At 35.6% G+C, this 17774-nt stretch overlaps 1 protein-coding gene across 2 annotated transcripts; it reads right to left on the bottom strand.

Moving 5' to 3' along the window:
• Positions 1 to 6375: 6375 nt before the first annotated feature.
• Positions 6376 to 17096, bottom strand: LOC114268232 (agamous-like MADS-box protein AGL8 homolog). Of its 2 annotated transcripts, none has more exons than XM_028209358.2 (8): positions 16678 to 17096; positions 10299 to 10377; positions 10109 to 10173; positions 9932 to 10031; positions 9793 to 9834; positions 7565 to 7606; positions 7337 to 7452; positions 6376 to 6923 (listed from the first exon to the last, which is right to left on the bottom strand). In XM_028209358.2, the coding sequence occupies exons 1-8, from the start codon at positions 16860 to 16862 to the stop codon at positions 6812 to 6814; spliced, it is 741 nt and encodes a 246-aa protein (XP_028065159.2). In that variant the 5' UTR covers positions 16863 to 17096; the 3' UTR covers positions 6376 to 6811. The 2 variants fall into 2 exon arrangements, with proteins under 2 accessions (XP_028065159.2, XP_028065160.2); XM_028209359.2 differs by having other exon boundaries at positions 6376 to 6721.
• Between the last annotated feature and the right edge of the window lie 678 nt (positions 17097 to 17774).

The raw sequence follows: 17774 nt of genomic DNA, 5'->3' as shown, positions 1-17774 counted from the left end.
CTTTATTATCTCGGTGTTGGATAGAGATAAGCCAAGTAAAAAGAACTTCTCTGGGTTTTCCTTGTCTATCTTTACTTCTATCAGATCTTCCACTATCTTCTGTTCAGTTGCCTTGCCGATGTTTGAGAACAACTCGTTGCTTTCTGACTCCTCTACCATTTTTATGAACCCTTTGGCAGCTCGACTGCCATTCACTGTTACGAAGCATTGCTTGGACATGATTTGGTCACCCAAGATTTCTTCGATCACTCTAGCTTCGTTAGGGAATCGTATCACTTGATGGTAGGTTGATGCTACCGCTTGTATGATGTGCAACCAGGCTCTGCCCCAGATGATGTTGTAAGTGGAAGGGACTTTCAGCACCCAGAATTCCACTTGCTTTGTTATTGTCCCAGCTTTGATCGGCAAAATTATCTTGCCAACAGGCCATTCAGGCATAGAGTTGAACCCGACCATAGGAGACGTTGCGGGTGCTAAATCTTTGTCCTCCAGTTTGAGTTGTTTGAAGGTTTCATAATACATTATCTCGCACGAGCTCCCTTGGTCAATCAGGATCCGTTTGATGTCAAAATTCTAGACGCATAGAGTAACCACTAGTGTGTCGTTGTGAGGGCTTTGCAACCTTGCCAAGTCCCTGTCGGAGAAGGTGATGATTTTTCTCCTCAATCTTCCCTCTTTTCACAATAGGTTGTACACTTAGTATTTCCCTGATGTGTTCCGTCTTCTTAACTATCCCTTTAAGCTCGTATACTTATTTAGGCTCGATGATCCCATGTATCACATTGATTATACCTTGAGGCAGACCGTTAACTGGCATCCCATCTGGCCCATTGCGGTCTTGGGGGATTGGTCGAGCTCCTTCTTCAATATACTGGTCCAGGTGGCCTGCAACCACTAACTCCTCCAGATGCTGCCTCAACGGCATACAATTTTTAGTTCGATGCCTTACCTCATCATGGAAGGTGCACCGGTATTTATCATCGTAGCCTCTTTGTGTTTCTCCTAACTTGGCTGGCTGCCGAACGAAGGGTTTGTCGTGTATCTCGTTAAGAATCCAGTAGATAGGCTTATTGAACATTGTGGTGATGGCAATACGGACTCTCAACCTCCTTGTCTGGGAATCCTCACCGTTTAGTCGTCTGCCTCGACCATTTTTGTTTAGTCGTTCCTCTCGGCCGACCATGCTAACTTTTCCCGCGAGTTTTTTGTCCGTCATCGCTGTTATGTCGGACTTCGCCTGGGCACAAGCGCCATCTTCGTCTACCCTGATATGTTGATGCACTCTCTCCATCAAGGCTTCCATTGTGAGGGGTGGCGTCATTATTATTGAATCCCTTAATTTATTTCCCGCGCGGCAAACCCCGTTTATACTATGCGATAGCTAGATTTGTAGGGCAATCTCCGATCTGATTAAAAGTCTCCCAACATCGGTTGTTGTAAGACTTCAACATTTCTTTCTCACCCATGTCAATGGAGAGCAGTTGGTCTATTTCCATCGACGTCTTGGTGTTTGTCTTAAACCTGGTAACAAACGTCTCTGCAAGTTGCACCCATGAAGCTATGTTGCCTTCTGGCAACCTCTCAAACCAAGTCAAGCCTAGGTCGCCTAAGCTTGAGGAAAACAAGATACACATTAGAGCCTCATTTCGTCGATATATGGCCATAACCTGGCGAAAGTGGCGAAAGTGCATGTAGGGATCTGACTTCCCCTCATAAGTTGTGAACTTAAGCTGGTGGAAGCCCAAGGGTAATGGTGCATTCTCTATTGCCGGAATGAACGATGAGCTTTGCAACCTTGCTAACTCTTTGTCTGCCAGTTCGTAAGCAAGACGCAACACTGGCATCCCAACCTCAACACTTCCGTGTGTCCTAGGAGCTAACCGTTGCAGAGCAGAGAGCCTTTGGGGTCGCATGCCTAGGCGAATTCTCTCCTTCGAGCCCTCTCTTCTAGCATTGTCCATAGGTCCGCCGACCTAGGCAACTCGGTATGCTGGGACGTTGTTTGATGCGTATTTGAGGGTCGATAACTGCTTTCATCCATGTAAGACCTTTCGGTCCTTGTTCTCTCAGACCTAGAGTAACGAGTCCTATAAGTCCTTGATTGTGTGTCGCTTGTCCTGAGGGTTTTGCTTTCAGATTGTGATGTGTGACTTGCTTATCACTATCTCCTGAGTGACAAGAATGCGTTCTGCCTTCACAAATCTCTTCTCCTGCCACCCTTTTGCCCTTTATCTGGCGTTTCATCATCTCCATGTCAGCCGACATTCTCCTTATCAATTTGTCTTGCTTCTTTACGCGATCTTCCAAAACTTGAGGATCCATCATCCGCCTCTATCTATCAGGGCTTTAAGAGCGACGAGGACTTGAGCCCTATCTTTCTCTGCGCCTTTCTGTGGGTTCTGTCATTGGGGATCCAATTCTACCATGGACCGGACAAAAGGCAAACCCTCGCCCCTCTCGCTCCCTTTCGGGGTTTGCCCATTAATAGCAGAATGTGGCAAATCTTCATTATCCATTGAAATTAATTGAAGGCAAATTTAATCCAAAGGTTTGTTCTTTGTCCCTTTTCTCACAGACGACGCCAATTGTATGGGCAAAGAATAATCTGTCTCGTATAATCTTATTGATCAAGTTTGCACTCCTCCAAACGTCGTCGTGTTATCACCTGAAAACACAAATGTAAGATAGCTGGCGGGTGTGTGCCGAAAACCCCTCCGATGCCTAAGTCAGTAAATAGACAATAGACACAAAAGCTCTGTGTATTTGTGAGTAAGAATTGCAATACCTCTACATAGGTCCTGCTATGAGTTTTCATAGATTTCGCCTAGCACAATCCTAGTAGGACTCTAACTCTCTTTAGCAAAGTCTTCCAAGGAATTAAATACCTAAGGATAATGCTTATCCTTTAGAACACCCCTCTCACTGGAAACCAAGTGAGATGGCCTAATACTCTTCTCGACAGACTGTACCCAATCGAGCTACCTCAGTTCTATGCTCAACATGGCCAAACCGTGATGACCTTAACTACAGACGAGTAACCTGCCGGGCTACGCCTACCTTGGCCCACTACACTTGTAACCACCTCGGTCTGCTAAAGGTTTATTCCCAGATAGCTAGGCCCAAGCCCTAACAACACTACCGCGACCGTCATAGCGCTTGCTCAGCCAAAGATCGAGCTACCCAATAACTCCTCTTCTACCCACCGTTCGGCCCAATGTTCACCAATGATGTTGCCTAGCTCGGCCCAATTTGTTCACACAAATTACCCTCTCACAACTCTATTCTCAAATCATAATCCAAAACTCTACCAAACGCTACCAAAGTAAACCCAAAATCACAAATAGAAAATCAATAGAATTTCTGGAATTAGCTTTTCAAATAAGAATGTCCATTGGCATCTGGATGATTGATTTGAACCCATTTGATGATATTGATGAGGATGATGATGAGAAGTCTTGCTTGAGAAGGGCATTGGCAGAGATGATTGTATTATATGTAATGAGAGTCACTGGGAAGGTTTTGGTGAGAGTGAAGAACGAGTTCCTACAACCCATTTTCCTCTTTCTCCAGTTTCTCTTTCTCTCTCTAGGATTAGATATGGCTGACTCAAACTCAGTTTCTCTTTCTCAAACGTTGAGAACTGTGAGAGAAAAGAAAGGAAAAATAAAAAGGTAAAAAAATGTTCCAAAACAACATCGTTTTAAAAGTATGGCAGAAAAGAAATAATGGCAGAGGACCTGGACTCATTACGACTGCCATCACTACCGCCACCTCCACTAATACAATCACTACCACATTAATTTTAAAGTCACAACTAAAATTGGAATATTTTATTTTTATTTTTTTGTTGTTGAACAAATGAAACATTAATATAAATCTTCTCGCCACAAGATCTAAAAGATTTAGGGACCAAAATGTCATCTTCAAAGTGAAAATTTTGTTACAAAAATTAATAAGAGACCAATTTCATTCATCATGTAAATTATTATGAAAAGTCTATCCTGAAAAGTTAAAAAGGCCTTTAATAATAAAATTTTAAAAATGCCATCAATACACATACTTTTAGACAAAAGATTTCCTTTTTGAGACAATAATAATACTTTTGATAACTAAAATATTTCGTCCTTACATTTTTATCTATAAGACATTGAATTATCGTAGTATCAAATTGTCCAAAGCAAAATATTATTAGCTAGTCCCAAGTACCATGTGATAATATTTACGTGGTACCCTTGAAAAATATAAAGATAATAAACACACTAGATAAGTTATTTCTTATCTCTTAATTACTTAGTAAATATAAAATTTCTAACTATGTCATTAATTGAGGGGAAATTTGACTATAAACCCTTTTTACCTTCCTTTCCTTATTAAAAGGACTAAGAAAAAATTTATACTTTCTAAACCCTCTCATAATTATAAAGTCTTACATAAAGGATAAAATTTATTATTTAAATATTTTATCAGACTATTATACCCTCAACTAAATCTTCCCACCTTCTCCTCCCACTCTCTCCCCACCTTATTCGTCTTTCTCTTCCCCCTCTAAACACAGCTTCTCTTCACAGCCATGTCAGAGGCCACCTCAGCCACCGGAGCACCGTCCGCCAATGTATTCCGGCCACCAACCGCCATGATTCCCGGCGCTACCCTTCATCTGCATCCAATGTCAATCAAGCCTTCCATTTCTCTTCTGGAAACCCTAGAATTGAAGAAACCAGAGGCTTCATACACCTCTACCATACTCCATTGGATTAAAATTCTAACAAAGGTTCTCCATTTTCCTTCAGTCCTCAGTTCAATTTGTGATCTGAGAGGAGCCCTAATTTGAATTTGCGATCTATGCTTAAGAGGCTTGGGTAAGATTGATTCAACTTATAACATCTCAGATCTGGATTCAACAAATAACATCTTAGATTTGGTTTGTGGCATTTCGAATTTGGTGTGATTTCACCATTACGAACTTGATTTTGAATTTTGATTTGGAGTCGACCTTGTAGCTTAAAATTTTTCTTAAGATCTGGATTGATGACTTTACCCTCATCTTTGGTTCGATGTCGTTATTTGATCTTCGACATATGTTGATTAGTTCTTTTGTTTTTGTTTTTATTTTTGATTTATTTTTGTTGATTTGCAGAGTTCAATTAGGTGTGTACTCTAGTTTTTGTTTGACATAATGAGAGTAAAATTTTACTCTGGTTTGTGCTATGTTTTTGCTTGATAGAATGAAAGTAAAATTTTACTCTGGTTTGTGCTTTGTTTTTGCTTGACAGAACGAGAGTAAAATTTTACTCTAGTTTGTGCACTATTTTTGTTGATAAAATGAGAGTAAAATTTTACTCTGGTTTGTGCACTATTTTTGTTTGTTAAAATGAGAGTAAACTTTTACTTTAGTGTTATCTGTTCAGTTTTTTATTATTTTTTTTATACAATGATAGTAAACTTTTACTCTATTATTGTGTACTTCTATTATTTGTTTTTGAACTCCTAGTGACAGTAAAATTTTACTATCAATTCATTGCAGATTTGAATTATACAATGATAGTAAAATTGTACTTTCAGAGTAAAATTTTACTTTGAATCAAAAACATGTTGATTTGCTTAACGATATAAAATTTTACTCTCAATCGGAGTAAAATTTTACTCTTGAGTTAGAGTAAAGTTTATTATGATTTAAAATAAAATTTTACTCTGAAATTTTACCCTGGTTAAAAATATGTTGATTTGTTTAAAAATATAAAATTTTACTTTAAATCATAATAATTTTTATTCTGAATCAGAGTAAAATTGACTATGATTCGAAGTAAAATTTTACTCTGAAATACACTGTGAAAATGGCTTAATAGGAGAGCTGGTAGATATGAGAGTAATATAGCAAAAAAAACAAGTTTTAAAATATTAGGGAGCTTTGAAAGTACCTATATAATTCTTGTCCTTTTGAAAGATAAATTAGACAGTGAAGAGTCTAACACCAAATCTCTCTTAATTGAGAACACTAAGCCTTTGTTTGGAATGTGGATTGACTTTTTGACTATTTTAACCTGAAACTAAAAAGCCTCATTTTGAATGAACATTTTGGTTTTTTTTGACTTTTGTAAAAGAAAATATAAAATGATTATGACTTTGATGTGACATTTTGTCTTATTAATTTTTTAACTTTTTTTTTTTTTTTTTTTTTTTTGCGCCTAGAATAACCCAAAAAAAAAAAAAAAAAAAAAAAAAAAAAAAAAAAAAAAAAAAACCCATGCCAAACTTAGCCTAGGTAAATAATATCACATAATAATCTATTGAATAATTATTGGCAACATTGGAGTCTTACACATTCGAGAATTTTGGGCATGCACAAATTACCCATGAAAGAACAAACAATAGGAATAAGGCAAAAAGAGTCTAATCAATAGCTCCAATCATAAAGGGAAAGATAAATCATTGTTAGATTCCAATGCAGTTTCGATATACACTATCAATACTTGGGTTGAATGGCTGAGTTGCCCTCATGGTGGGGCTCCCAGCCCTTCCTTTTCAATAATGGTAAGAACACAAACTAAACACAGAACTGAACACAGAAAGCATACACGGGCAAGATTTTAAAAGATTTGTTTGTGAAGCTGTACTTATCAGAAATTATATCCATCAATTTGTTTGTTCAAATCTGTATTCAGTTTGTGTTACTAGACTTGTTCCTCCATTCCTTGACTAGGACAGTTCAAGCCAAGTATTTCTGCAAAATCAAAATAGATATAGGGGTCTGTAAACAATACAAATTGTCCATGGACATATAGAGATTAAAATGGTGACTCTCTCTCTCTCTCTATCCATTAATGTGACAAATCATCCATGGTGGCATTACTGAACCATTTTGAGTTTGAAATGCAGCTCCTTCTACATCTCCATTGCTTCCAGCTGCTGCCTGGTAAGCACCACTGCATTGGGTAATGCTCACATGATAAGCAGCTGTTATATAATAGCAAGTTTTTTTTTTTTTTTTTTTTTAATTGTATAAACTCAAAAGTGAAAATTACATTGAAGATAAAAGGATTTAGGAAAGAAACTTTGTTCCTGAAAGGAACATCCCAACTAGGTTGAACCAGTGGTCGTTAGGGGCTTGAGCTAATGGAGCAATGGCAACCCCTTTAGTTATAATCTTACTTACAAACTAATATCCTACAATCTTGACCCAAAAAAAAAAAAAACTAGGTTTGCACATTCCGGCAACAAATCATTTGATGCAGCTTAAATGAGTTACTTATGGCTTTGGGATGATTATGTATTAGACTTCGTTGTAGCTTTTGTTTACTGTTTATACAAGAGAGAGAGAGAGAGAGAGAGAGCTAACCCAATATCTAAGGAGTGCAATGGCTGTGACAGATCAACAGAGGATGAATTTTGGTCATGGTTTTGCTGCTCCAATTGTGCATGTCGTGCAAATTCCTTCTCCTCCTTTTCCTTAATCTATTTTGGCTTGAAATGTTAGATAAATCAAATAAAACAATTTTTTTTTTATTATTATTTTTTTTTTTCCAGTATGATCAGAATGTAGATGATGATAGATATTAAAAATCACCTTCTTTGCAAGCAATTTGTTTTCCTCCAGCAGTGCCTTATCCTGTCACATGACATACCAAACAGAAGCAATAACACAATGGTTTTGTTCCCAAACTCCATATTATGCACGCTAGTTGCTTTATGAGTGAGAAAACCCTCGATTACATAAAGGTCACCCACCTTTTTCTTTTTCCTTTCCATTTCCCTTTCTCTTTCCAAATCCCTACCCAAATCCATAATTCGAACTGTGAGCATATTTTGTGTATATATGGCATTGTGTGTATATTTAGCATTGTGTATATTAGGAATTAGGCGTAAATTAGGCATATAGGTGTATTTCCTTTTTCAATCTTTCCTTGTTCAGCCATAGCTTAGGGCTATATAAATTGATGTCTACTTTGTAACATAATACATGTTGAATATACAAGTTATCATCTTCAGAAACTCACATGGTATTAGAGCTGTGTCCGAAACCTCAGCCATTAGCCTCAGAAATTGCGATCGTCATCAACAGAAGTCGTAATCGTTGTGCGACCTGAGCTTTCACGTCGCAATCGTCACTTCTGCACTCTGTCCTCTTCATCGCGACACTGGTTTTCTATGTCAGACTTGTCGCGATCTACTTCTGACCATCATCAAACTCGCGATTCTTGCTTCTGGTTTGCAATTGTTGTTGTACTCTGTCTCAGACGAGTCGCGAACCACCTCTGGCCCTCGTCTTCTGGTTTGCGATTTGGTTCTCAGCTTTGGTGGTGTTATTGCTAAGTATCTTGGTTTGCTGGTTGTTTCACTCTGACCCCGAGGTTTTCTGGTATTTGCAATCTGACCTCCTCTGAGTGCTCATCATGTCTAAAGAAAAAAGTCATGCCATTAGTTGCCGACTAACTGGTTCCAATTACACATATTAGGCCAATGTTATGAAAAATTTTATCGTTGGCCGTAAAAAGTGGGGTTATGTTTCTGGTTTAGTCCCTCGGCCATCTGATCCCAAGAAAGAGGGACATGAGGCTGCGTGTGATCCTTGGGATTCTGATAATGCTCAGGTTCTGACTTGGTTCCACAATTCTGTGGAAGATCGCATTGGCATGATGTTCTCTAAATATTCCACTGCAAAGGAGGTGTGGGCGTATTTACTCAGTGTCTATCAACAGTCTAACTTTGCCAAACGGTATGAGTTGGAAACCGCTCTTCAGGGTGCTCGCCAACGGGATAAATCTATTCAAGACTTTTATGTTGAGATGACTGGTCTCTGGGATCAGCTTGCTTTAATGGAGCCTCCTAGCATCTAGGTGCTAGATGATTATCTACGGTTTCGGGAAGATGGTCGTCTGGTCCAATTTCTAACAGCTCTCTCCCCTCAGTATGAGGCTATCGGTGGTGGCATCCTTCATCGGTCTCCTTTTCCCAATGTGGATGCTATTGTTCGTGAGCTCCTATCCTAAGAAACTCGTCTTAAGACGGCCAGTCAGACTCTATCTCTATCTGTCTTCTTGGTTCCTACTCAGCCTCCTCTGTTGTCGACCCCACCACCTCATCAGCTTCAGGGCCATGTGAAGCCCAAGAAGGGGCCACTAGTCTCTGATGAGTGTGCTTTTTGCTACCAAAAAAAGCCATTGGAAGTACAACTGTCCCAAGAAGGACCGTCAGTCTACTCAGTCTTCTCAGCCGCCTCAGACACAGTTTCGACCTCCTACTGCTTATACTGCATCTGCTCCGGCTTCTAATCCTAACTTGGCTTCTTTGCGTGCCCAGATGGCTCAGCTTCAACATCTCCTATCCACCTCTTAGGCATCTTCACCTGCCTCTGCTCTCACCTTGCTTCATTCAAGTTTGCTTGAATCCTCTTCAGGTATTTCCTTCCTCTGTCTGACTTTTTGATTCTGGTGCCTCTCATCATATGACTCCTCACCTTTCCTTACTTCCAAACTGTATCCCCCCCCCTCCCTCTCCTATTACGATCAATACTGCTAATGGGTCTGGCATGCTTGCCCTATCTATTGGGTCTGTTTTACCCTCTACCATGTTTGTTGTTACTATTCCCTCTATTTTTTATGTTCCCACAATCTAAAAAAAAAAAAGCGGCCATTTAGAAAATCTTTAAAATAAAATAAAATGAAGGCTCTAATTTTTCAGCGGCCCAGTCAGAAGACTCATTTTGATGTTTGGCTTGAGGTCTCAAAAAACCTTGAGCCATTATACTATGTAATAGGTTGGTTTTTTCCCTTGATGCAAAAATTGAGATCTCACCTTTTTCTGAAGCTCGGAGATGGATTCATTCATTAGTTGGTTCTGCAAGTAAAAGCGTTGTCATTTTGATTTTGATTTTGACATAAAACACACTGAAAAAAAATACTTCAAAAGAGTTGAGAATTCTTTCATAATCCACCTTTCTTGATCTTATATGTTTAAGAGCAGAGTCAAGCTGGTGCTCCAAACTCTGAAGTTCTTTGACACTCAATGTATCAAGGTCTTCTCCCATAAAATGCCTGCAAACATTAAAAAATATGCTAAATTGCTGCTTTCAAACTGTTAGTGAAGAACAAAGTCACCCATTGGCTGATACCTTTGGTTTCTTTCTAGAACCTCTAGCCTGGCCTTGAGTTTCACGTGTTCCAGAGTCCAGCGTCCCTAAACAAATTATGGTACATTATCTAATATTTCAATTACTTAGCAACAATATCAGAAATTAACCAATTTATGAACAAAATGCATTACCATGATGAACATTTGTTTGGTCTATATGGATGGCATACCTGTGAATCAATATCGGCTGCAACAAGCTGCCTTTCTGCATATGAATATCTCTCATATCGTTCAAGGATTCTTTCCATACTGTTAAAAAAGAAAAATGGTAAGAAAATTATTGACAAGTATTCAAATGAATCTATGCTAAATCTTCAAGCAACCAACTGAGATTTTGCAATTAGGTGGATAAGATACCTATTTAAAGTAAGTAAAAAATGATTATTATATTTTTTTTCAATTGATCACATATCATGAAAAATTGGTCTTCTTCATCTATAATGTTTGGGGTGTTAAAATTTGCACATATCTTCAAGCACGTAATTTATGGTGTGATGTTCTTGTAAGTCCAAAAAGTTGCAATTTCAGGCTGTGCTTGGTTTATGGATTTAGTGAGGAATTTGGAAAGGGAAAGGATGATCCCTTTCTCTTTCCCTTTCCCTTTCTCTTTCCAAATCCTTTCCCAAATCCATGAACCAAACATATCCTAAGTGAAATTTAAGCAAAAGAGAGTGAGCAAGCAATGAAGATGTTGAATAACGCAATACATGAAGAAGTTTGGAAATATGTTGAAGGTATGAAATCTCCCAATTAGGTATGGCAAAAACCAGGATTTGTCGGTCAAAATAGTATGAAGTAATCTTTAGCAATGTTTCAACATGCATGTTTTTAGTAAGATTGTCAGTGTAAATTTAAGTAGATGTAGCGTTGCTCAAAAATAAAAGAAGACAATGATGTGTAGGAAAATATTGAAGATGATGAAGATATTGTAAAAGTAGAAGCAGAAGAGAAAATTGAAGAAAGATTTGAAATGCAAGAAATTGCAATTTATGAAGAAGTTGGAAAGAAGCATGAAACAACAATGAGCAAAAATTATTGACCAAGTGGGCAACTAACCGTATTAGCAAAAGATTAAAATAAATAAATAAATAAATAATTATTGAAAATTTTAAGTAATCAATTTTGTGTGAAGAGTTTTAGTTTTGATACAAGATGGATGACCTTGGAGCAATTTTTTGACACTCAAGATGAAGCAGAGGAAAATTCTAGAGGCATAGAAGAATAAAATAAAAACATGAAAATCATCCCCAAACTTGTGTGAAGCAAAAGTTGATGAGCATATTAAATAAGACTAGGTTTAAACTAAGCACATCTATGTAGATTGCTATGAAGATGGTAGCATTCAATAATATTAGAAATAGGAAGGATTTCAAGTTGAAGATGAAGAAGCGATCAAGGTGTTGAAGAAAAGGAGATGAAAATTAAATGTGGTTGTTGGAAAATGTAATTTGAAAATTTATAAATGTCTAAGGAATCTAGAATATTTTGGAATGTATGTCGTTTAGAGTATCTAGGTGAACCTAAGTCTTTTAGAATTCCTACATTGGCTAGCATTATGATGCGAGTCTAGAAATATCCTAGTGTATGCATAAAGGAAAATGATATAGAAGTCTATTTTCTAGTAATATGTATGAGATGAGACGAGTTGTAGAAAACAAGTAAAGCATAAAAGAGAAAAGAGCTTCAAGGGTGAGGAAAGGAGCCCTAAACAAAAGTGTGTGATAAAAAACTCAAGTGAGTGTGAGAAAGAAGTCCTAAAATAAAAATTATATTTTTAAATATATACAATAAAATTTCCCCAAAAAAAATCTCAGCATTTTCAAGTTGGCAAGATACCAACTAGAGCTACACCCACAAGCAAAACTACTTATGCCAAACAAAAATTAACCTCAAGTACAAACTACACCCTAATCATCCTTATATCAACAAAGCTTGATCGTCTCCATTACATAATTTTGATAGAGGATTTCCATTATATATCCAATGACTATAAAATAGAATTTGAATTTATCATTTTTTCAAATTAAGAAAAGTCATTACACTTATTGAGGTGATTTTTCATAACCATTAGATGAGGTCTCAGCAAAAGAAAAAACTAGCAAACAATAGGAAGAAAACATAACCCAAGAAATAATGTGGCAGCTACCACAAGAAGAAATAATGTTGTTGTCTATTACTAGAGACTTATCACACATCATTTCTCTAAGTCAGCCAAACTCAGTTCATATAATCTATAATCAAATGGTTTTGGATTGAATGTCTCTAATAATTTTGACATAGCACTAAAGTTGAGTCTTGGATGGTCTCCAATGAGACAAGCTTTTGCCCAAATCCATTTTTCTCATCTCTCTATATAATCTAGAGGAGGCCCTTCCACCCACCCATCTATAATGTTCATTATAATTTTCCAACCTTTTTAATCCCTCTGCATATTAACAATGCTACATGTACAAAATTAAAACACACAAAAATGCACAAAAAGTGCACTGTGTGGTTTAATTTATTTGAATTATGATGCACATAACACTTTAGATGAATCTCAGTCACACATTATTTTTTTTAAAATCAATTTTCTGCAACTATCATTTCCCCTTGCCTATATATCTTCTCTCCATAACTCTTTATCTTCTTCCTCTCTCTACTGCAAATAGTGAATTCCCTTACCAATCAAAAGTTTAGGCCCTCAATCTCATTTCTAACTATTGAACTCTTATGTAAAACCCGAAAACAAATCAAAATCAATCAAAAGATTACTGAAAATATAGAAAGCCTTTATACAAGAAAAATGTAGAGGGGGGAGGGGCTATAGATGATAGAAAGAAAAAAAAGAAAAAAAAATCCTAACAAAAGTATTAATAGAAAACAAGATTTTTATGCAAATGATGTAGCCTTTCCAACACATTATCCCTTCCCCCCCCCCCCCCCCCATTCTTTTTATTTAAAATCAAAATACCCACCATAGTGATTCATAATATCTAAAATGCACACACTACAACATATACTAATCAAACTATTTTCTCTTGAAAATTTTGTTGCAAAAAATATTTAGGGATTAATTTTTCTAATCACCAAAAGGTCATGCCGAAAAGTCAAGAAAAGACTTTTAACAACAAAATTTTGAAAAACAATTTGGTCCTAAAAATGTTTACTTTGACAAAACAAATTGGTTAAAAGAAATAATAATTCATCACTTACTATTCAATTTCGTCGCTAAATATATAATAATGACATTTTTGACAAAAATATTTTGTTCTTAAAAATTGATTTTGATTCTAAATTTTTGTCTCTAAAATTTTAATTTGTTAGTCCATCTCCAATGGTTACTCAAATTTGCCATCAAATTTGAATTTGGTAAAAAAAAACTCATTTTTCTGCTCCAACGGTTTCATCAAATAGGTATCAAATCCAGAATTTCACTTTTGTTTCATCAAACTGAGAACCAATATAACTTTCATCAAATCACTGTTTATTGCCGTCGGATTACCACCTCAAGACAAGAATTTGTGAAAATATTACACTGTCCGATCTATCCCCCAGATGACCACCTCAAGACAAAAAATGATGAAAAATTTACACTGACCGGTCGACTAGCCGGACATCCACCCGGTTGACCGGTATTCTGATGAAGCTCCAAAACACTCTATTGGAGCACTTGATATAAAAAAAAAATGTTACTTAAATTCGATAAAAAAAAAAAAATTGATATGCCGTTAAAGATTCTCTATCTTAGTGACAATATTTTCAATTATTTATTTTTCTTTTTGCCATAAAACTTCTCCCTATGTATATATATATATATATAGTGGCGGCATCACACTATGGAGGGAGTATTCAATTGAATGCCTTCAATTTTAGGGGGGAGTTCTGGCCGATAATTCATCCCAATTTTTTATTTTTTAAATATAGGGAATATATATATTTCAAGTTTATCCACCCAACCCACCAGGTTGCATACCCGGGCCATCCCACTGCTAAGCCTATTATCCACACATCACACAGTTAGCTTGCCCCCAAATAAAATAAAATAAAATAAAATAAAAGAGCTGAGAAGCAAAATAACGAATGGAAAAATATTGAGACATTTAAAAATCTTTTTTGGACTTTCTACTCACAATAACATGACAAGTTACTTTTCAACTTCTAATTTGTTATGTAAAACCTAACTCACTTGTCATATAATTCTAGATGAATTTAAAATTTAAAATTATAAATTTCTAATATTCTTCAATAAAAATTTGTGGTCTAGTGGTCTTGTGGATGTGTTGGTGCATTTTGATAATCTTTGTTAGTCCATATATTTATAGGTGCACCTTATTGTTGTAACTGTGTTATTTTATAGTTTATTTAAATAACTTCTTCTTTTTTTTTTTTTAATCATTTTCCTTCTTGTTTTATATAGTTATCTAGTCTACATGATTTGTTTGTGATGTTTAATGTCGATCAAATTGACTTTATTTATATATTTATTTGTTTAATTCTAGAATTATAAATTAATTTCTGAAAAAGGAAAAAGATTAACTACAGTATAACATTTATCTCTTTCCTTAGAAACTTGTAGTGATAGTCATTTTCAAGATTTTCCAAAGCAAAGTCGATTACATATGATTTTTTTAATCCGCCACTACATATATATTATTTTTCAAATAACAATGGTGCCACTAAATATTTTTGTTGATCTGTGTCAACACTCAATAATCATTGAATCATTAAAAAAATTATAGTAAAAAATATGAATATTTTGAGCTGCAAAAATTAAAATTAAAATTAAAATTAAAAATTAAGAATGAAAAATAATTAATTGGCATACAAAATACATTGCCACGTCAGCTGAAAGCAGATATCAAATTAATGTAAATATAAATAAACATATCAATATCATTATGCCTGTGTACAAAAATAGATATGAAGATTAAATTACAAATCAAGCTTCTCATTTAGTTGATAGTTTGCATATTTTTGAAAACATTCCCCACAGTCTATGAGGCACGGGTACTCCAAAAATAGTGCCGTACACGCACCGGGTACTTACCGGGTGCGGGTACGCGTACCGGTACGGCTGCACGTGTACCGGGTACGGCAAAAAGTGGTCGGGTACATCTGCCTCTATTGGGTACGGCATGGGTACGGCTCGGGTACGACATGAGTATGCCTTTGATGCGTTTTGGGTACAGCGGGGGCAGAAATCAAATTTTGTGAAGAATTGAGGGGTACCGGAGCAATATTAAGAAAAATGAAAAAAAAAAAAAAAAAAAAAAATGTTTATACGAATTTGCCCTAATCTCATCACCCTCGACTTCGACTTCTGCCCTAATCTCATCGAAGCAAAGAGGCAACTTCGACCATCACCCTCGTCTTCGATTTCGACCCAGAGATTCAACCATCACCCTCATCTTCGACTTCGACCCAGAGATTCGACCATCACCCTCGTCTTCGACAGATCGACCATCACCCTCGTCTTCGACTTCGACCCAGAGATCGACTTCAACCCTCGTCTGCGACTTCGACCCTCGTCTGTGACTTTGACCTTCAGAGAGGTATAATCTTTTCATCTTTATTTTTTTTTTTGTTTTTTTTCTTGTTTCTTGTTTCTTCTTTATAATCTGATGTTGATGTTGGGAACACAAAATAATCAAAAATTATAATCGACTTCAACCCTTTTTTGTGTATAATCGACTTCGACTCTTTTTTTTTAGTTTTGATCTAATTTATTAACCCTCGTCTGTGTTCTAATTTTTTTTTCTCTAATTTTTTGTGTTCCCAACATCAACATCAGATTAATTTTTTTTTTCTCTAATTTATAATCTGATGTCGAAGTTAATTAGATTAAAATTAATTTTTTTGATTATTAACATTATCTAATTTTTTTTTCTTCTTCGACCAAATTAATTTTTTTTTATTAACATTATCTAATTTGTCTTTTAGTTTTATAATTCTCTTTTTAGTTTTGATATTTAACTTCAATTTGTAGGTTGGATCTTTTAACCATAATTATAAAAAATAAAAATAAATAAAAAAATATCGACACACCGCAGCCGTACCCATACCCTACTTTTTTGGAGTTTTGCCGTATCGACGGACCCGTACTGATACCCGCACCCATGCTTCATAGCCCACACTATTGCAAATCAATTGTATGATGAAGCAGGAGAGATTATTTATCCCAAAATTTTGTACTGCTATATTTAATCTATATATCAGTTCTAGTTTACCAAAATACAACAATTTTTACATTAAATCACATAATAAAGCCAACCCAAAATCACTATAATGTTCAACTAATTATTAACTCTTGCCGATATAATAATAATAAAAAAAAAAACTATTACTTTTTTGGGTGGATAAAAAAAAAAAAAAAAAAAACTATTACTCACTCTAATAGATACTAATATACAATTCTTGAAATAGATGAATAAAACACGTAGAAAAAAATCAAAGCAATAAAAAATTAAAAAGTCAACGATCAACAAGTTATTAATTCAATTTCAATTGTAATAAAAAAAAAAATAATAATCAAAGGAGAGATCAAGAAGGAAATGGAGGGGGACGAACCAGGAAGTGGTGGAGTACTCGAAGAGCTTGCCTTTGGCGGAGAAGATGATGAGACCGACATCGGCGTCGCAAAGGACAGAGATCTCGTGAGCTTTCTTCAGCAACCCAGAACGCCTTTTCGAGAAAGTCACTTGCCGATTGATCTTGTTCTCTATTCTCTTCAGCTCCACTTTTCCCCTCCCCATTTTCTCGCTATCCAAACACTTCCTTCTTTCTGCAACAAAAGTCTGGAGAGAATGTAGGGGGGTGATGGAGATGGGTGGTTTTTCTCTCTCTATTTATTTACCCATCTGGTTGTTATATCCATATATGTCTTTGTTGAGCATTCTATAAAAGAGGTAGTGGTTTATGTTGTTGGGTTGGTGTTTGTGTTTTTATGAGAGAGAGATAGACATATGAAAATAAATTGAAGGAGTTTTCTTAAGTGTGCAAGTGCACACCATGTGCCACTTATATAAAAAGTGTAAGGGTAAGGTGTAAGTATAAGTATAAGGTGTAAGTGTAAGGTGTAAGTGTAAGGTGTAAGGTGTAAGTGGGTTGCACATGGTGTGCAACCTCAAAAAATGTGTAAGTGTAAGGTTTAATTTTTTACAAAAGGTGTAAGTGTAAGGTGTAAGTGTAAGGTATAAGGTGTAAGGTGTAAGTTGCACACTATAACCAAACCCTAAACTGAAAGCCTTTTTGAAAATAGATTATTTTAATAATTTTTTGATTTTAAATTAAAATATAAAATATAAAATATAAAATAATATTTTTAGAATGAAAGATGTGTAAAAAATAAAAAAGAAATTTTTTTTTAACATTTTTGTATAATTTATTAAATTTTTAACTTTTTAATAAGTTTTTAATTTTTAAATTAAAAAATAGTGTTTCCAAATAAAGTCTATCATTATCTATTTCTATTGTGTAATTTATGTGGAAAGTTATTGATTGATTCAGAGACAGACAGTACCACGTGATAATGTATTATAATTAAAAAAAATAGAACTCAAAATTTTATATTAGGTAATTCATAAATATAAGAAAATATAAGAATTTGTAATTGGGTGGGGTCTCAAGTAGCAACTAATAATAATGTGCGTTGTGATTTTGTGTGT

This window comes from Camellia sinensis, chromosome 15 (genome assembly GCF_055761805.1).
Source record: "Camellia sinensis isolate YWXY chromosome 15, ASM5576180v1, whole genome shotgun sequence".
Lineage (NCBI taxonomy): Eukaryota > Viridiplantae > Streptophyta > Magnoliopsida > Ericales > Theaceae > Camellia > Camellia sinensis.
This window is presented reverse-complemented; position numbering and strand designations above follow the sequence as displayed.